Source organism: Mastacembelus armatus, chromosome 4 (assembly GCF_900324485.2).
Source record: "Mastacembelus armatus chromosome 4, fMasArm1.2, whole genome shotgun sequence".
Classification (NCBI taxonomy): domain Eukaryota; kingdom Metazoa; phylum Chordata; class Actinopteri; order Synbranchiformes; family Mastacembelidae; genus Mastacembelus; species Mastacembelus armatus.
In genome coordinates, this window is record NC_046636.1 from 4,845,560 (window position 1) to 4,867,582 (window position 22,023).

General features: G+C 40.0%; 1 protein-coding gene across 1 annotated transcript in view; it reads left to right on the forward strand.

The window, feature by feature from the left end:
- Nucleotides 1-836: 836 nt before the first annotated feature.
- Nucleotides 837-22,023, forward strand: part of LOC113140043 (glypican-1-like) — a 32,526-nt gene continuing 11,339 nt past the window's right edge. The window contains exon 1 of the mRNA XM_026323768.1: nucleotides 837-1,289. Within this exon, the coding sequence (XP_026179553.1) occupies nucleotides 1,139-1,289 (151 nt within the window). The 5' untranslated portion in view covers nucleotides 837-1,138. The remainder of the gene's footprint in view (nucleotides 1,290-22,023) is intronic.

A 22,023-nucleotide genomic window follows, 5' to 3' on the forward strand; every position in this document is an offset into this window, starting at 1 on the left:
CATTTAATTCCTGCTGCTTCTCTGAGGATTCAGGCAGATTTAGGGCTGCCAGTGACCTTTCTGGACTGGCCTTTGGACCCGATTTTGCTGCTGGGGGAGATGTACATGTGAAGATTGGAGAGTGTCTGACAGCTCACTGGTCACGTCCAGCAGTCCTGTTAGACAGAGCCGGAGGAGGGCACAGACTCTCCACAAGCCTCTGACTTCCCTGCATAGATGAATGTCATATTTAGAGCAGTTTTATTAGTCCTGATTTTTTTTTCTTTATTTTTCTTTTTTTAATGCATGTTTCACACATTTACCTTTGATTTTTATTTTGTTTTACAACTGAAATGTTGCATAGGACAGTTTTTTTTTCTTTATGTGACTTAGAATTTTTCACAGTGAGGACTGAGCTTCCTTAGTAAACACTGTCATTTTCGTTGAATGAGAAAAGGTAAATAAATAACAGTAAATCCATTTTTACCTTTTTTTAGCACCTGCAGGTGGTGCTGTTTTGTACCTGGTCCTTGCGGCAGGAGACACACTCCCATTCACACACAAAGAGAAAGACTGAGAGCGAACATCAACACTTTGCAGCGCACACTCCCACCAACACACAGTTCATTGTCCCGAAGCCTGGAAACGGTTTCACCGGACACTGTTTCTGCCTGAACTCTGATTTAAAATAACAGATTTTCTTCTTTTATTTACCTTAAACTGGCTCATTTCCATAATCTCGAACCGGTAGTCTGAGCTTGGATCTGCACAACGACACCTGCTCTTTCTCTCCCCGCACACTCTCTTCTTCCTCACTCTTTTGTTTCTGGCATCTCTGCAGCTCAGTCAGCAGCGCCAAGGAGGAGGAGGAGGAGGAGGAGGAGCGGGGTGTACCTGGCACCTCCAGCCGCGCGTCGCAGTTCTCTTATCCGGAGAAACCACCGCGGAGCGTCCGCCTCGGGTGCCTCCCTCTCTGCCCCGGTTGTCCGTGTGTTGTTTAACCGGGGCTCCGTGCGCTTTGCACCGGGAATACTTGTTTCTGCTGACAGACTAAAAACTCTTTAGAATTAAAATAGCAACAAAACACTGAAGACATCTGCTAAGAACTGCTTTGATTCTCTCAGCAGCAGTGTGAGAAAACAGGACTACACCTCAGAAGATGCGTCTCCCGGCGCTTCTCTGCGCGTTGGCGTGTCTTTCTGCAGCACCGGGCCCGGTGGCCGGGGGGGACAGGAGCTGCACCGACCTGCGGCAGTTCTACGCCGGGAAGGGGTTCACTCTGGCTGCGGTGCCTCAGACCGAGATCTCCGGTGAGTTTTTGTGGAAACGGAATAGAGAAAACTCAACTTAATTCCAACCTAACACTGATTAAATCACTTTGGATGAGTTCAAACAGCTGGGTTGGTGAAATATCACAGGACCTTAGGAGAAAATGAGCTAGTTTAATGACATTAAGCTTCACATTGTGGAATGTCTCTATTGCAATAATCAAAATACACATCCTAAGATTATTTTTAAAAATTGGCTAAAATGCTTGATCAGTGCAAAAGATTTCTTCATGTTAAAAAGCCAAGTTTATGCAACATCTCAGTACATGTGTCTTATTATGCAAAAAGCTTCTCAGTTCACTCCGATTTTCCATTTCTCTCTCTGGGCAATGCTCCCAACCAAAGGGAAGTGTTTCCCAGGCTATAGTCTGTCCTGCAGATCTCTATTATAGTCCTTTTCTGGGGCAAGTTCATTGTCTGCTGAGGGTGGAATCACATGTGGGTGTAAACCATGTGTCTTGTTGAGCTATTATAGTCTGCTCAAGGTATTTATGTGTTTGCTGATGCTTGCACTGCAGGTGTGAGCAGCTTTTAATATACACCACAGTGAAAATGATGATTTGCCTTCTGCTCGTGGCTGTTGAGTAGTGGTAGTGAACTAATGTGTTCTGGTGCATTTTCATTGTCTGCTCTGCTCTGGACTGCAGGTTTTGTGTGCCTGTATCTTTATATGAGTGCATGTGTGACTCAGTAGATGCTGAAATTGCTTCTTTTGTCGTTTGTATAAACTAATAATTTAGACCAGCCCAGGGCATTATCCAGTAACAGCTGTAGCTCAGCCTACATCATAAGCTGCTGTTACCAAAGTTAAGTTGAACAAGAGAAGAGTGAGATTTGGGAAGGGTAATCTATTCTGTGGCTTTGTGCACGCTAGCTTGTCACTCAGTGAGACGTCCAACCAGTCAGACAATCATGCATTTAATCAATCAGTCAATTACCCAGCCACTCAGACGATCAATAAGCTTGAGATTCAGTCAGTCAGCCAGTCAGTCAACTAGACATCACACATCAAAGTGTGCACCTCGCCCTATAGTCGCCACTCTTTATAAATGCTGATTGAACTGTCTTGGCCTTGAAGAAAGTGCAGATGGGAATTGTGAAATTGAGTTGTTTCCCCCTTTAAGGCGATCGTCTGTCTCTCACTGCCTCTTCCTCTGTTTCACCTAAAGATGGACAGATAGCAGCAGTCTCACAAAGGAGGAGATGAGGCGAGACTGAGGTGTGTGTATCTGTTCAGATTGTGTATGATCTGAAGGTCATTTCATGTTGTGTCATTGAAAACAGTCTCATATGGGTGGGTGAGTTATTAATATTGTGTGTGTGAGAGAGAGAGAGAGAGAGAGAGAGAGACACTAAGATTCACAAACAGACTGAAGTGTGGCAAATAAAGGTGGAGATAGAGAAAAAACGATGAGACAGACAGACGGTGGCAGGTTGACAGAGACAGAGCAAGTGAGTCGCTCAAGGTGTCTGTTAGTGCTTTATGGACGACCCTGGAAGAAACCAGAAATGGCACTCTCCCTCCTTTTCCATTAAAAACTCATCTTTTATTGACAGATGGAAAAAACACAATGCTTCAGTCACTTGGATCTTGATCTGCTCTAGTTATTTGAGCAACAGTTCTGCCTTCCCAAAACTCATTAAAATCTGCCAACTGGGTGCAGATTGGAACAGAAAGATGGCGACAGGAAGCACAATTCCCAGAGCAAGAGCTCTTCAATCTTTCTCACATCAGGGACCCCAAGGTTTGTAAATGTAGCTCTTCCACTCAGGCAAAGACAGACTCACCTGCACTCCTTTCTTATTGCCACAAGAGAATATTAGTGTCAACCATGAGATTGCTGATTTATGCTAAACTTGCATTCAAGTGCAGTAGTCATGTTTGCATTAGGAAAGACCTCATGAACACTGAGATACATGGTTATTCCTTCATGGATGTCCTTTCTGCACCTTTAAGACCATAAGGGGGAATATTAATTGCCTGGATGATAGAGCTACATATTTTTTGTACCCTGATATTCAGTTGCAGTTGTTTGAAATATGAAATGATCTATAGTTATGTGTGATGGATAATTAACAAATGTGATGTAAAAGTGATGTAAGAATGACCATATTTGAAATATTTCAGGTACATGCTGACAGGTGACATCCTTGATGTTTAACATTGAAAATGATGGTTTTCTGTCAGGCCTGTACCAATATATTGATGCTGATACATTTGACAGCTCTCCCTTGTTAAAGAAAAAATATTATATAATACATTTATATGTTAAAATAAAAAATAATCTAAAACCTTTTATTACAGGGAAACTAGTGTGATTCTAGCAAAACCTCCTCTCCAGGAGGACACATGCACAGATGGTTCAGCCCTGTGGCCTTCCTCTACATGCAGACTCTCATTTTTAGGAACAAACACTTTCCTAATGACTGGGGACAAGACCAAGCTGCTGCTAGTGACAAGAAGTTCATGAGTATTTGCAGAGCACAACAATGACAGAGAAGGTTTCTTTAGTTTGCTCAACTCATTGGTAAAAAAGCCCTTTGTCACATGTGATAGTACTTCTAGTTAGGCATGGATATTATGTGGAATTTTCTAAGACAAATGGTAGACTTGCATTTTAGTACAAAGACAATGCTTCTTTCACTGCAATAGTTAAATGTAGAGTATTCATTGTCAGCTTTTTAATTCTCCACTGGAGACACATTTTGTTCTGTAGTTAGTGCTGAGGCTATGTGGCCCTTTATTAACTGTTTGTACTTCTGAGTTGGTTCACACATCTGTGGGACCATTTGGCCAATACAGCATCCACCTTGACAGCGGCAAACACAATTTGTAGAAATTACACAGATGTGGGCCTGACAGTTGTTATTTCAAATGTCAGAATGCATTTCACCCCAAATAATATTGATTTATATTTAACAGGTGAATTCTGGCAGCTAGACTATAAACCAGTCAAATATTAGTGACATATAATTAGGTGTTTCATGGGAGTACATATATTAAGATGAGCAGACAAAATACTCCTAGTGCTGCTCTGTTTTCTTGCACATCAACATAGATTTACAGTATTTTTTTACTCTGAAACACAGCCAAACAGCAGGATAGAAATGCAGTATCTCTCTATGCTACATATTGGCAGTAAAAAGTAACATTTTGCATACATGAGGCACATAAACTGGTGCCGTATTGTTTGCCAACCTGCAAGTGAAAAGTTTTGATTTGACCACCTATAAACAGTGTAATTCCAGGTGTTAATCTGATCCACTGCAGCAGACAATATGATTATGAAGTGCATTTTATTGCCAGGCCTAAACTGGGTGTGAGAACTGTATTTGTCAGTGGATATGATAAATATCATAATTCCAAAGTAAACAGTGTGTAATATGACAAGTAGGTGCTCTAAATTCCTACTAAGAGATTTTAAAAAGCCCCTATTCTTCTCACACCCTGTGCACACCTATTGTCCCTTAGGTTTAGCACCATGTGAATGGAAGTCATCTTCCTGCTGCTGTCTGTCTTTTTGCCTGCAAGCATTTTGAGCTGACACACATTGTACCCTTTACCTGGCCAATAGTTAAAGACAAGCTTGTCCTATAGTGTGTGTGTGTGTGTGTGTGTGCGCGTGTGTGTGTGTGTGTGTGTGTGTGTGTGTGTGTGTGTGTGTGCATGTGTGTAAATGTCAGTGAAAGGCAACACCTTCTCCAGGGAAGATACTTCACTTTCATTCACACATGCTTTGTCTGTGCAGAGCAGCACACACCCATATGATCGTATGACACACAGATACAGAGTGTATATTCTACACACTTCATATTCTCTTTTGCAAGGTGTTGAGTTTTGGCACCTATGTGTGTTTGTGTGTGTGTTATGTAGCCTAAATATGGATTGTTTGTCATGTTGTTTTAAAAGAGCATAGGAGAGGCACAGCAAGAATGTGTGTTTGAATGAGTTTAACTTGAAATATTGTGTTTTAGTCCAGATTGCCTGTGGATTAGAATATTACAGGCTAAATTATCAGTGAGTAATGCTTTAACAAGGCTATGTCAAATAGGCGGCATCCATTCATTTCCACTTACAAAATTTTAGTACTGTGTCTTTAAGTACACCTACTTTAGGACTGATTTCAGTTTTTAAATTATGATTTAATTTATTAATGGAAAAAAAACTTTCCAAAACCTACCTGGCCCTATGTGAAAAAGTAATCACACCCTAAACCTAATAATTAGCTGTGACACCTTTGCTGGCAAAAACTGCAGTCACATTGCTGTATGACCATTTGCTTCTGTTATCCAGAATAATGACTGGTAAGAATACACGTGTATATGCTCAAAACCTCAGTGGAATAAGTGCTGCATACAGAAAATCAACTGCAGGAACATACTCACATAGTGAAATCTGTTTGTGTTTATTAGGAGATTTTAGTTCCACACTGATCTGCTTCATGCAAATACATTAAGAAATTATTTGTATACAGTGCTGTGCAGATGTTTTTGGCACTTGCAGTTCACTTGATGGTCACTTAGCACCATCAGGTGTCTGATTGATCACTGGTTAGTTGTGCAGCCCATTGTGCAGGACAACAAGCCCATAATAGAACCCAATAGAGTTCATGAAGAACTATTTTCAGAGCAAGAAGAACCATGAGTCCTGCAACAGATGGTCTGACCCACAGAGCCCTCAGCAGCGTGGAGTCAGTCTGGGATCATATGAGTACAGAAGAACTGCAGCAGCTTCTCCAAAGTGCTGCAAAGTACCAGGAGAAACTGTGCAGGTCAAAGCAGAGAACTGCTGTTGGTTTAAGGGCAAAGGGGAGAGCTGCAAATACTGATTAGAAGTTATTTGATGTCACCACACTAGTAAAATTTACAATTGCTACCAAGCTGTAACCAAAATCTTCCTTAGTTACAGAAGTTTTTATTTTACACGTTACCTGATGCAACACATAACAGGAGTACACAGTTTCATGCTTTAAACCTTCACTTCAGTTCCACTTTGATTAATTTTCTATGGGATTTAAGATGCATATGCCGTGTATAATCACAAATGTCTTGTCTTGTGTGGTGCTGAAGCAAGTAGTTGCTTGGTCAGTTGGATTGAAAATTATTTGCAGAAAGCAAAGATTAAATTTAAATGTGAGGGATTGATATGTTTAGGTTTTTGGTTGTTGATTTGAACAACATAACCAATATGAAGATGTCAGTTTGGACTCTAGGAATTTTACACTGATTTATTGATCCATTGATTAGCTGCAGTTAATTGATAAATAATTGATTATGAAGATTATTAATGGTTGCAGCCCTGTACTGTAAAGAAAACATTATTTTACAATGAGGAGGCATCAAGTATTTGGGCAGTTTTGCATGCAGTAACTCTGGGGAATGAGGGAAAGATGCTGTTATAGATGAAAACAGGTCACAGAAAAAAATATTGTTTATATGCTCATTTTTTAATGAAGAGCCTGTGTGGTTGAAACCAGCCTACATTCGGGCCATTTTGCTTTCAGGCCTTATTTCCTTGCTTTGCCAAGGCTGCCTGGTTTACGTTACGGGAATGCTGCCACAGAACTGTAGAGAAAATATGTGTAAATCAAAGTGAGAATTCATATTTTATAGCTTAAATGATGCCAGTTCCTATTTGTCCATATTGTCTGTGGAACCTCTCAGTGAGTAAGAGAGAGGGAGGAAATTGATACTGTCAATCATCTGTCACACATCACATGCTCACTCAGGCACTCATAGCATACACCACCATGTGGATCGCTGAATACCCAGACTCCCTGTACTCCTCTATAACTCTTACAGTCCTTCTTCCACTTCCATCTCTGCACTCTTTTTCTAGACAGGCTCAAATCTATGAGGGCAGGGTCTGTGTATATGTGTGTGTGTGTGTCTGTGTGTGTGTGTATGTGTGTGTGTGTGTGTGTGTGTGTGTGTGTGAGGGGCGGTTTGGTCTGTTAAAAGCAGGGCTGTGAATCTTTCATAACGTCTGATGCAGCGACATGAGAGCGAGACAGAGATAGAGGTGAGGAGGATGAGGAACAGAGGCAAGAGGGTGTGAGTGTTGGAGACCAGGAGGAAGATGCGAAGAAGGGAGGAGGTTCTTTCTTGGCTGTTCTTACCCTCATCTCTCTTTCATCCTCCTTTCACAGACAATGGGTTGAGTAGTGCTACACCTGGTTTGATACTGATACTGGCTCCTGTGCCACATATTTAATCATTACTGATGGCAGTAATCCACAATTGGTTGATATGTCAACAGAAAATAAACTGGCATCTTACTTACTACTACAAAGATTATTGATGTAATCCTTTCAGTTAATTGTTTAGTGCTCTTTGGTTGTCGTTTACAAAATGATTGGTTCACGCTAATCTGATTATTGTTTTGGACTATTGGTGAGATAAAACAAACACTATTGAGATAATATTATTGCTTTTGGGACATTTGTGCAATGTTCTTACAGGCTGTCACATTCGAGAAAAGTCAAATAAATGTAACAGTGTCTTCGTCAATAACCCAAACTGGTCAATTCAAAATTAAATAACAGTCTAAGATATTTTTTTTTATACAAGGTTTTTGTTTTCAGATGAAATAACTGAAATATCAACTGGAGACGCCATTTTTATACAAGTCTAGTTACTAGTGTTAGCTGATTTAGTGTGCTAGGTAAAGATGACTGAAAGTTTTCATGCTAGATAGTAAAATTAAAAGCACATATTTCTTTGATAAATACCTATAAAGTTATGAAAAATTCATTTGTATTTGGAGGAATCATTTTTGTAGCATTGAAGCTTGTTGATCCATGCATTGCACATTTACATTCTAGGTATGAACCCATACTTATTATCCAGAATGACTCTGAGTAAAGACACAAGAAAATTAAATTCCTCCATTGCCGACATATTATCAAATCTAAGTGATAAATGCAAGGTTCAAGTCTTTCAAGCCTCCTGCATCTCTCTGATCATCTTGTATAAATGAAGTGGTGGGTGGAGACAAGAAAAAGAGCTGAGGAGCAAAAGCACAAACTGTTCAATGCCCTAACATCAATCTTCGTACTTAAAATCAATGAGGCACAATACAGCGTTGTTTCTTGATAACCTCTCTCCTTTGCATCCCACTTTCTTTCCCCATGCTCTAGTTTACACCTCTTCTCCTTATTTTCTCTCCGTCCTTGAATGGTTTCTTTCTCCTTCTTATCAGATGCTATTTTTACTTTCTCCTCCTCCCATCCCTCTTCTCATCTTCCCCTCCTCTCTAGGACTCGAGCGTCCATCTGTTTTCCAAATGAAAAGATGGGCTGTTTGTCTGATGTGGTGCACTTGGTGGTTGCTTGGCTGTAACGCTTTTCATACATATGTTCCACGGGGCCTTGTACACTGTGTGTTTGTGAGTGAAGGGATAGAGATTTATTGATATCTGTGTCATTTGGATAGCACACATTTGCATAAAGTGAAATGAATGGATGCAAAACCATTTGTATATGTGGTTTCTGTTGCATTGGGAGGTTCCAGAGCAGTCATTCAGACAATTAATGCCTTAGTCTTTCAAAAGAAAATTAATCCTCAATGATTTTGATAATTGATTTATGGTTTAAGTCTTTTTTTGGCTGGTTTGGATCTTACATGGGAGTAACATCAGTATATTACTGGTACACTGATGTAAAAGTGTATCAGTATTATTTTCTTAACATGATGAAGAGGAGTATAAACAGTGATACAGAACATATATAGTGTATAGTACATGAAGAGGTACCATAGCTCACCATGCTTTGACAAGCCTTCACTGTGCAAGTCAGCTAAAGCACCTTCTATAACTTCTTATAACAATGAATAGAGACGACAGAAGTGAATGAGATGTGCCAGGTTTGTGTGTTCACCACGCGCTTTGGCTCACACCTCTGCATATTAACGGCAGTGCAATGTGGTTTGTAATTTCAGAGAATGACATGAATGCAGTCTGCTCACTTGGTTATCTGGAGACAGACTTACCAGAGAATGTAAACTGAGGCATTACAGTGCCCTGCGTTCCATTTCACTAATCATTGCAGTCCGTCACACCAGTTTGGAGCTGCTTCCTTTGAACGCCTGGCTTCCATTAATTGGTTATTACAAGGATTTATTGTTATGATTCAAATCTTTACTGCTAAATATGGTAGAGGAAAATAAACCAAGAAAACTGTCTTGTATCCACACATACTACAAAGTTGTTTTTAGTTTATCTAGAGTTTTTTCTATGTGATCCACCAGAGTATTTCATCTTTTAACCTCTGCCTACATTGGACAGGAACTGTAGTGTAGGTTGGCATCCACTATTTGTACTTACCACCTTGTACTTACATTTTTGCAAATATTCAACCAATTTCTGATGGAACTGGAAACAAATTTTGTGTAACAAATGACATTACATTACCTGCCTTTACCAAAAAAATACTGTTACATGGATAGACATCCTTAAAATAACACACAGCTAGTCACTGGCCCCCCAGAGTATAAGAATATGGAAATATGTTTCTTTTAAAAGGTTTTAACTGCTGCGTTCTCATACTCCCCACATCACATTTGTGAAAACCGTATGTCTGTACCAAATACCATTTTCTGGACTTCAGATCTAGGTAATAATATTTAGGCAATATCTGAAGTTTTGCAAAGGAGGTGGTCATTGTACACTTACCCCTCTGATCTCACCTGAGATGGATGTGTTTATGTTATATTATATTATATAATATATGTTTTACTACAGCATCTGTTATGTCTCTTTCTTTTCTCCCTTATCGTTTGTGGAAATGAGGGCTCTGCTCAGCTGTGTAGTTTTACACGTGGTTGACGATGTGATGACTGTGTTGCCTGGGGAGGGACCTGAAGTTATGGGCAAAGTTATTATTACCTGGATTAGCTGGATTTTTTTTTACGACTATCATTGCCTTTACAACAGATGTTGCTACATAGTCCTTTTGTTTTAACAGTCCTGATGACATTTTAATAGTGCAATTAAAAAGTATAAGTGGGCCTATATTACAAGGATCTATTAACAAAATGTGTTTTGCAGTTCACTTCAAGTTAGATTCAAAATGAACATATTGTATTTGTTGCTCAACGTTTTTTCAGCACTAGAGGAAACATTATGTCTTACTTATCACATATTTTGTAAGTATTTTCCTCAAACCCCAGCAGGATTTTTTTTAATTTGTTTTATAGCTTGATTTGTATCTTTAGAAGAAAAACTAAATTCAGTGCTTTTATTTAGTGGAGGATGTTTCTGTTGATAGGCCACAGTGTCCTGACTGAGAGGTCATAACTGCACATGCATGCACACGCTGAGCTCTGATAGGATCATGGTGGAGAGTATAATCCTGATCTCATTGAGTGCGACTGGGTATCCATGGCAGGTGTGTCTGTCATGATCTTACAGGATAAAACAAACAGACTCGGCAGTGGTTTCCAACAGTTACCGAGAGCACTCAGCATCTTAAATACATTACATGTTTGTGGATGAAAAGGCGATTGATTGTAATTCTGAGGAGTGGATTTAAAAGGTCAAGTCAATAAGGAATCATGTTGTTGCTTCCTCATAACGTCAAGGGGTTTTGTGAAAAGAGCAAGTTGGTGATGTGTTGAGATTTAACACAGCCTCTGTGATATCACGGGAGACGTGGTTAGTTAATGGAAAACTTGAGACCAGACTGCGGGATCCTCTACTGTGTGCGTTTGTGTATTTTCGTGTGTTTCTGTGCATGTGAGACTGACACAGGCCTATAATTAGATATGTTGCTTGGAAAAACTGAAGTTCATGCATGTCTGTTGTTTCTATGGGTCTTACTGTGCCCTGTAAAACTAGCCTTCCTTATACGTTTTATCATTTTAACCTCCTGAGTGTCAGCTCTGAGGCTATTTCATGTTATTTTTTATTGGTCTTTTTATTGGTATTTCTGCTTTATTAGATAGTTTGCCATCGGGAGTGACAGGGAAGTTGATAGAGGTGGTGAACTGCATAAAATCGGCTCCTTGGCTCATAACATTTGAAGAAACTGTGCGGCACATCCTCACTATACACCAGGGTATGAGTTTCCAAACTGTAATACACTTTGTGCAACAGCTCCAGTGCAGTACTTGCCCAAATGTACCACATGAGACATAATAATGAATTTCTGTGAATAAACTTCCAAGCAACAGAACAAGCGCTCCCTCCCAAATTAAAATATGTGGCTACTTTGCCTTTTCCTCACTATTCACTTCTTGTCTTATCAGACTTTGCCATTGCAAAATAATTACTGCTTACATTCGAAAGAACTTTGCAAACACAAACCTGTTAATTCTCGTCTAGCTGTGAAAAAGTGATTTTTATGTCAGCATACTAAAAATGGGAAAGTAGTTGTTGCAGTTTGAACCATTACCAATATGGACAACACCAACTGCAGTGAATTGGGATTAAAGGCAATTAAGATACTTTAAGTAGCAAAATTAAGTGATTTTTGAGACCAGGAGCATCACAGCCTAGGTGGCAGGCTGGGGGAGTGGTTGTACACATTTGTCATGATGTCTGAGAGGAGCCCACGGTGTCAGCGTTGACTGACGTGTCTGTTGCACTGATGCCGTCACAGAAGCTGTGGAGACAGAAGTTACAGCTTCTTTATTTGTCTGACAGATATTGAAATGTAAGATCAACCTGTGAAACAGCTGTCAATGTGTGAACACCTGCCTGTGCGAACACCTGCATATATATAAATATATATAAAATCGGCTCCTTGGCTCATAACATTTGAAGGAACTGTGTGTCACATCCTCATGATACACCAGGGTATGAGTTTCCAAATTGTAATACACTTTGTGCAAGAGCTCCATATATATATATGTGTGTGTGTGTGTGTGTGTGTCCTTTAGTAGAAGATCCTTTAGCACAGGTTGAAAAGTCTATGTCCTTCTATTCTTTAGCAGCAGCTGTGGTCAGGCCTTTACCACATTCATTCAATTTGCACTTTTTTGACATGGAGGACTTGACCTGGAAACAGCAGACCTCAGACTGGGACCTAATGTTTCCCTGGCCACAGAGATTTGAAGCCCCCTGCTGAGAAAGAGCTCTGCTCTGATGTGCCCCTATTAATGCCCCCTCCCCTACACACAGAAACACACACACACACACACACACACACACCCACACACACACACACACACACACACACACACACACACACACACACACGTTCAAATGTTGTCACCTCTTGTTCATCACCTTCCCATCAACACCACACTGCTGGATTAGGGACTGATGTCTAATCTCCTGCTAATCCTGGCCCGTTAATCTATGTTATCAGGTTTTAGCTCAATGCACTGACCTAGCCACAGAGGGAATAATAGACACACTCACTGAGTTATTCCATATTTACTTTTTTTTCTTTTTGACCCTTGAGTATTTACACTCACAGAAACTCTCATTATTTCTCAGGATCCTTAAGCCTCCTTTTGATTGTCACAAGACGAGAGAATCTCGTGTTTATAGTTAACAGCTAAGCCCGGCAGTCAAGGATAGCTGACGTAAACTTTATCTTCACCAGAATTATCCACATACCTGCACAAACGTGTATTCTGAGATGCTGCCTCTCCCCAGCATGACACCCACCAGTTGGCACACACTGACTTTTTTACCGACTGAGTGAAGGGGAATAAAAGTAGTAGTTAGTTTAAGAGCCTTTAACTACTCCCTGAAATGACATAGAATTATGTTATTATATGGTGAAGTTGGTGCCATGTGAACAGACACATGCACACACTTGCTGAGAAGACGGGGCTGAACTGTGTGGTGTTGCATTATTTTTAGTTCAGTATATGTAATAAAATGAGGAAAGGTTCTCTTAAAACAGCATTTCCCTGCGTCTCCCTTTCTTTCCTCTCTGCTTTTTTTTTCTAGCATTTTTTTATCACACATTCTCACAGTTATTTCGTTTTTATTGGTTTGGTCTGACGAGCTTTAAAGCATCAGTATTTATAGCAGCTGTTTCTCAGCCAACACTTTCAACCGTAGCTGGACATTTTAGTGCAAATTAGTTAATGCAAACATAGTTGGTGCTAACACACTGAATCAGCATGGTGAAAATGGTAAACTATACACCTGTGAACCAACAGCATGTTAGTATTGTTATTGTGATCATGTTGGCATTTAGCTCTAAGCACTACTTTGTCTGAGCTACCACCATTTTTATTATCAATTAATGTGATGTCTCTGTTCTTGATTACAAGTTCACTCTTTAAAATATCAGAATATAATGACGAGTGCACATCTCAGTTTCCCAAATCCTAAAACGCTTCTTTATATTTCTTTTGTCAGTTTTCTGACATTTCACAAATAGAGTTGTAGAATCTGTGATGTTGTTGAATCATTTCATTGACTTATTGACTTCTTGTGTTATGGTTACATTATGCTTAAACATAAATGAATAGGTTTTAATTGTCCTTTGTGGCTACTGACAACAGAAGACAAGTGGCATTTGCATGTATACCAGAGCTGTGCATTATAATTTACTCCTTTTCCGCTGTTTTTGCTCTGCTTCTTTCTTCCACCTCCTCCCTCCCCTCCACCGCTGACTTCGTTTGCACTTTATAGGCTTCTCATCCCTCCATTTCTCATTCCTCTTTCATCATTACAGCTCTGTGGCTTTCTCTTCCTCTTCTCCCCCCTGTTTTTTGGTGGATAGTAAAAAGGTAAAAGTGTACTTTGGAAGGAAGGCCATGTGGAACGTTAAATCACATACAGGTGCCTTTAAATAGTGATGAGAGTGTGAGATGGAAACACACTCACATACACATAAACGGGCACAGACATCAGACCCTCATTTAGGTAGCAATAATTTGCCACAGTAAGTGACAGGGTTATTGTAAGACGCTCATTAAGAAAGGGAAGCAGCGAATAAACGTCTGACTGAAAGGAATAAATTCAAACCACTGCCTCACTTTTACTACTCAGCAATAAGCTGCTTTGATGTGGTGTGTGATGGCACAGCTGGGGCAGACTTGGACGTGTGAGTGTGTGTGTCCAAATGGTAATTATGTCTTATAACACTGCTTTTATATCGTATTGGCGATGTCATCACATTTTAAAGTGTAAAATTAGCTCTGCACATGCACAGCTCATGTATGTGTGCCGTGTTCCTGTCTGCTTACAGCTTCAGAGGTCAGAGGTCAGGTCAGCGACAGAGACAGGCTGTTACTACAGCAACACAGTGAGCGATCACTTCTTCTTTCATCCAAGCAGGAGACGAGGAAGGAACGAGTAAAGTGGCAATTAGAGGATGAAAGGATGTGGCATGGAGGAAATGGAGGGATGGAAGGAGATGTGATCTGAGGAGATGAATTCAAAATTAGGCAAAACAGATGACAGAGAGGGTGTGTTAAGGGGCAGACAGAATGAGACGAGACTACCGATAAAGTAGAAGAAGCCTGACAGAGAAAAAAAACTGTCCAAACAATCCAAAGATACCTTGTTGTGATTGTGTGATTTTTAGTTTATAGTCCATATTAGATGTTGAATTGCATTTAACATGAACAATTTTAATGGCAGACACTTATTACGTTAATATTATGATCCAGCATATTAATGTTGGTTCAGACTGACATGGTCCCCAGAAGATGCATCCCACTGCTTAATAACTATAACCAAACTATGAAAGTATGTTTTAATCAACATTTATCACTTGCAGAAAGAGACTTTTACAGGAATTGTTTCATTCTACTAAATGGACAGCAGAGATGCTCCAGCCTACAGAGCTGTTTGTCAAAATCCAATTATTTTTCTTCTCTCAGCAGCAAAAGCAGGTTGAGGAACTGTCTGATATCTGGAAACTATTCATTTCAGAGACATAAGTTATGCCTTACAGTGTGCTGATTCAACTTCAGCATATAGTGTACTAGTATGCTGTCTGACCTCTGACAAAGATTAGTGTGCAGTGTTGATGCAGGTTAGATATGTGATCAAGCACTTCCACTGTGTCTGAGAGTGTAATTGGATTTACCCGTCTCATTTAGCCAACTGGATGCCCCAACAGTCTCAGATATTAAAAACATCACTTGGTTTTCTCAAGTAAAACAAAACTGATCCTGTAATTTTCATCATACAAAAATTATCTTTAGTTAGAATGAAACACAAACAACTTTTAAAATTCTAATTGCAAAGTTTGGGCTGTTTTGTCGTGATTCAAACTATCAGGGATAACTTAGGATTTGTTTTAGTAGCAGCACATAATAACTTCATAGCACATTTTCAAAGTCCTGTTTGAGGGTTAATATATGTATATAGGTTAGGGTCAGGGTTAGGCATCTGATTGTTAAGGTTTGGGGGCTAGAAAATACATTATGTCAGAACTATAGAAACTGGCAGTGACTGTGTGTGTGTTAGAAAGACATGAGATTATCCTGTATGTACAATACATTTCACGCAACCTACAGCCTCAGGGTCTGTCTGTATCTTTGTGTGTGTGTACATAGATTAAAGCTTATGAAAGCAATTTAATAACTGGTGTGGGTTATGAAATGCAGTGACCTGATCTTCTTAATTTGTCTGGTGACCCTTATCCACCTAATGAAGGCCACAATGGGATTTGTGTGTGTGTGTGTGTGTGTGTGTGTGATAATGGGCTCGTTTGCACTTAGTAGCATTAATCTGACCCATGTAGATGTATTGTTGTGTGTATAGTATACAGTATATAATATATAAATATATAATCACCCGACTGCCCTCAACCACATGGATGTAAAATTTTTAAACTGCTTTCAGTACACAGTCCAACTCCTGCACTGTGTATTGTGCATACAACAACAGAACAGTGCCAGCTGCTCCTGGTTTTCTAGTGATCAACTTAGCCTTATTGTTTTTTTGGTCTCAGGTCACATCTTTTTGTGTCTTCAATTTGTGTCAAGGCTCAGGTGACTCTTGTTTAGCTGCTGTTGGAACTTTATCTGGACCTATACTAGATTCAGTGTAGTGATATAGTTCAGCTCCTGCCTCCCTAAAACTCTGCCCATGAGCAAGGTCTCCTGATATGGAAGAAGCAGAGGCAGCAACAACAAATCAGAACAACACTGAAAAGTAAAGCATAAATTCTGCATGTTGTTGCTGTGGTTACCTGCTGCTCTGACCTATACATCCCTACTTTGGGGCATCCTAAATGAAAATGTGAACAAACACAGCTGGATAAGCAGAAACCAAAGTCTTTTTGATAGTCGTATTGTTTGAAATTTTGTGTCAATAAACAAGAAGTCAACTGCATAATTTATATTAAAGAGTCCCAAACCCATGTCTTTCTACAGTACAACTTCTTTTTACCTTCATTTCTGGAGACTGGGTTGAGACTTGGTATTCCTAAATTTCTAAAGTTGCTGCTTACAGAGTATAAACGTATGTAACTGCAGTGCTTTATACAAATAATACATAATATTTTGCTGTTGCATGCATTATTTTGTAGAGTACTTGTTGATAAACCATTATTGCACTACAGATGATGAATGGTGACTTCAGTGAAAAGTAGGACAGTTTCATTCCCCCGATTTTACACAATGAGTTGAGCATTTTGGGAAATACGATTATTTGATTTCTTTCCAAGAGCAAGTGTGGAGATCAATACCACTTTAATAATGTGTAATTATACAGCCAAGAGGTGATTAGCTTAGCTTAGCAAAAGGACTGGAAGCCTGGCTCTGTCCAAAGGGAGCAAAATCTGATTTTCAGCACTTATGATGCTCACAAGTTAAAACAATTTATTTAATCAGCACACTTGAGCCACACTTAGATCCAGATCAAATTTACCACATTAAGGCAGTATACTGATAAATGTTGGATCAGAATCGCTCTAATCTGCTTGCCATGTCATATAGCAGAGATACACAACTTGTAGAGCAACAAATATTCCCATGAACATTAAAAATTGATTTTACCAGAGGGGAAATACCAGTTCTCTGTCTGTGGCCAGGAGCCAATCCAATACGTATTCCAGTGTTTCACATCCAACCCAGCATGGCACCAAACACCAAGAAAATATGACTCGGGAGCAATTAATTAATTCCCTAAATGACAAACAGAGGTAAACAGACAGCTGCTGTCAAATGTTTAAATAAATTGTTTTATCAACACCGTCCTGTCTTTGATTAAATCTGGGTGTTGCCAAAACTAGAATGAAGATTAATGAGAGTTTGGCTTGATGGGAGTTTAATTTGAGTTTAATTTTAGTTCTGCTTTAGTTAAGTGTATCTCAGCTTTAGTTTTAAATTACAAATGATTATTTGCAGCAACAGCCAGAAGCACAGTTTCTCTTTGATGTCCTTCTGTATGGCCTTGTGTCAGACTGCAGTGTGGTGCAGGGCATCTGTCAGCCTGCATGGCACACATGCTCAGGTTTTCCCACTTGTTGAGACGGGCTCAGGTATGTCAGGGCAGCCACGAGGAATGCAGGGAGAACATTTAGAAAGTGAGAGGCTGTGACAGGAAAGAGGAAAGTGAGGACCAGATGCTTCTGATGGGAAAAGTAAATTAATGGCTAAGCACTGATGTCTTGATGTGATCTCCATGGCAACCAGTGCAACTTGGTATATATCTGCAGGGAAAACCAAAAACAAGTTTTAAATTAAAAAGATTCATTAATGATTACATGCAAAAGTCCCTGCAGCAGAATGAGGTTCTACAGTTTTTCTGATGCAGCGCTTAGCTCCAGGTGGGCAACCTGTGATCTCTGCTTAGCATAACATCCACCATTAAATCAATTTATCCACATAAATATTACAGCAGACATTTACACATAATTAATACTGAGGAACTGATGACCTGTCTAGAGTGGACCCCTGCCTTTCACCTGAACAGAACCATGATAGGCTCCAGCAGATCCCTGTGACCCTAAAATAGGAATAAGTGGGTATAGATGATGGATGGATGGATGGATGGATGGATGGATGGATGGTTAATACTGAGGATCAGGATTCAGCTAAGGTGAATAAACTGAGATTATTCTGTCTTTAAATGGGTTTTGCTTTGACTCAGACTTTGGAAGTGGTTTGAGTTCCTGTGCTAGTAACACAGTGGGCTGTGATTAAACGAAGGAGCGCTCAGAGTTGATTGGGATGATGATCGATTCGGATGATGGAGGATTTTATTGGAAAACAAATTGAGTTTTCTTGGATGCATAAATGGCTCATTGGGCAACAATTGTACAGCTGTCATTAGTTCTTCGGGACACATTTTCACTGCTATGAGCGTCAATACTCACGGCATTCAGAGGTGAGACAGTGTTTCTGCTGTAGTGGTGCAGTTTCAGGTTGGTTCATAGCACTGCAGCACATCAGTTACTGCTGATCTTCCAGCACCTTCTAGGCAGCAATAAATTATAGTAAAAATTCTGTTGCAGTACCTCAGCTGCAGATGTTTAGTCACCACTTATCTGTTTTCATTAATGAAGAGATATTCCATCTTCTCTTCAATATGTCGTGCACAGTTTTGTGTTCTTTACGTTATGTGTATATGCAGTAAAGAGGGTGCTTCTCTGAGCTGAGCTGTTCATCACTAGGTGTTTCTGAAAGCAGGAGGATGAAGAATCCTGGTAACAGGTTTTCATAAGATTGTATTAAATTTACCTTTCAATGGGCCAGTTTTTTTTTTTTCTTTTATACTCCTACTTCTGTCTTCACAAGAGGTCATTAGAGAATATATAATTTTAAAAAATCACACTTCTTGTAGGCTAATAATAATTCCACCTACTTTTCACTGTGGTAAAACCTGTTTCTGTCTCTCACCCTCTCACCCCCCTCTTGATGCTCTTAGCATCTTCATTTTCCCTCCTGAATACTGCCTCGGGCACTAGGGAATGAATTATGTCAATGAAGGCCCTCACAAATGTAGTACAAGAAGCTGTGTGTGTGTTTGCCCCTCAGGATGTGGACTTGACTAAATATATGCTGAAGCTTGAGGGCAAAAACAGTGTGAGCAACCAAATCACCTATAGAAACTGATTTTATTTGACTCGTCCCTCCTCCTCTCCTCTCCTGTCTTCTTCTCTTCTCTCTTGCACTTAAGAACTGGTTTTGCTTCAAAGCTTTGCTTAAAAGAAGCAGCCACCATTTTGATAAACTATTGCTAAATACTCAAACACTTTCCATCACAAAAACCTCGAGCAAGGCACTGAACATCCTGTGTTGGACCTTCTGGTCTTGGTAGCTACTGCAATACATCTGTATGCATGTACACTATTAGCATGTTTGCAGGCTTGGTTTTTGCACCCACATTAGTGTGCTCACTTCTGTCTTTTCAAGTAAATAGAGGTTTTATAGCAGGATGTCAGCTGCTTCCATTACCCAGCAACCCAGGAATGCAGTAAAACATATGTGCGTGTGATAAATGCCCTGTGTCGCCTGAGTGGGTACACAAACCAACAACAAAACTCTAACATTAGCTGCAGCACATGAGCAGCCTGTCTGCCGTCTCTGAACCACACATGTAACACTGACGGTGTGGGTTTCAGCCCCAGCAGAGGAATCTGTCCCATTCCTGCCAGACGCTGAAGCTTCTGAGGAGCATTTTCAAAAGTGACCTGATCAAAGTGAATGTTGAGAAGAACAGCTGACAGTGAAGTCGAGTCAGTCCTCTCCTCTCCTCTCCTCTCCTCTCCTCTCCTCTCCTCTCCTCTCCTCTCCTCTCCTCTCCTCTCCTCTCCTCTCCTCTCCTCTCCCACCCAGTGCCACATTTGACTGACATCAAAAGTCCTTGCTTCATGTTGGAGACTGTTTTTTTTTTTTTTTTGACTGTTAATTAATGTATAACATGATAATTGAAGTGGAATGTGATCATATTTTGTTAAAATAACGAAAAGAAGTGCTTAGAAGTTTCCAGAAGACAAACCTCTGATCTGCTTTTATTAACCAGCTATTAATTTGGTAAAACATAGTGCTGCTAAAATCTTGAAAAAGCCAAACATAATGGTATTATCACAGATTTATGTTTTGGAACTGAATCTAAAATAATGAAGAAACCTTCACCGTATAATATGACATTTGGTTTTGTTGTTTATCAGTCCTCTCTCATCTCATGTTGAGCATCTGAGTCTAACCAACCCAGTTCCCTGTACCTTCTTCTGCTGCCTTTTCTTCTTCTTCTTAGGCAGACTAGATGCAGTAATAGTATCCATGTCAATCTGTAAAATAATTTAAAGAAAGAAGGGAAACCACCCAAATGGTACAGTAGTTAACTCGAATTATCACATGCCACTGAAAACCATTTTTACCAGTCAAATAAAATCAAGTCCTGGGTAGAAATCTGCCCATTCAGGTCACACTGATCCCACTCGGTCAGCTCAGATTAGCTTTAAGAAATGAATTCAGTATTTTTGATGGTACTTGAACTTGTGCATTGGATAGGGACAAAATATTAGGAACATCTGACAATAATGTAATTTGGTAGTCAATTAGAATCATACAAAGGATTTTCTTCAGATGTTGACTTCAGTTGTCACAAGCCCTTTTTATACAAAGATCACAGCAAACTGCCTTTGTGTTGAACCTTTTTAAGGTGGCTTTTTTGATTCACTGTAAAGAAAAAAAATCTGGCAAACTGCCTGGCCTGTGTTTGTTTCACACAGCTGCTGGGATCATGGTACTATAGGCATAATGCTTATTGTAACGTCAAAAACTATTCATACAACAACACTGTCCCCAAGTCCTTATTCCACCTCGTTCCATTAATACAGGAGCGAGGACAGACCTGACTTGGCAAAAATATTACCGCACATCGCAGCATTTAAGAGAGTCAATACTGACACTCCCATGCTAGTACTGTGCCTTCGATACAGAATTGAAATTCACAGCTAAAGTGTGGGAATGCAGTTCATGTTTTTAAAGCACTTTTTCCAACTGTATATGATCAGAAGCATAGCTTGGTAAAAAGCAAGTATGATTTACAGAAAGGAGATTTGTTTGATGGTGTTAGTGTTCTAGAAGAGTGAAGCAACTTGTCTCAGACTGATGTGCATTAGATGCTGCTGAACAAAAGTGAATATTAAACTAATGTCCTAGTTAATCTGTGTGAGTGTATGTGTGAGGCCTCAAGTTAAGCTCCCCATGTGCATCTCTGTCTTATCCTCTTGTATTTGAAATAAAGCATGTCTAAAAATATCCCATAAAGGAATGCGAGAAAAGAGATTAGGTGGAACAATACACTGCTATTTGGACATTCTCACACACATCTCTACTTCTATCTTTCTGAGGACATTCATTGACTTAATATATTCCCTAGCCCAGAACCCCATCTAACCTCAGCCATCATAACTTCATGCCTAACTCCAACCCTAACCCTAACCACCATGTCCTCACTTTCCGAAAATGTAATCACTCAAAGTCTAAAGCTGGTCCTCATAAAAATAGGCGTAGAGGTACACACACACACACACACACACACACACACACCAGTCAGTGCCAATGAAACATTCATGGAGCAATGATGATGAAGGCGCCTCCTCTTCTGCTCCACTTACCATGGTGGACGAATTCTGTTTCCTAACCCCCCCCCCCCACACACACACACACACACACACACATACATACATACATAAGAGACACACACCCACTCAGTACCTGCAAAGGAAGATGAAAGCAGTGATGCACACAGCTGTGGGGTGCACACTCACCCTTAACCCTTCCAGAAGTGCATGCACACACACACACACACACACACACACACACACACACGAATACACAC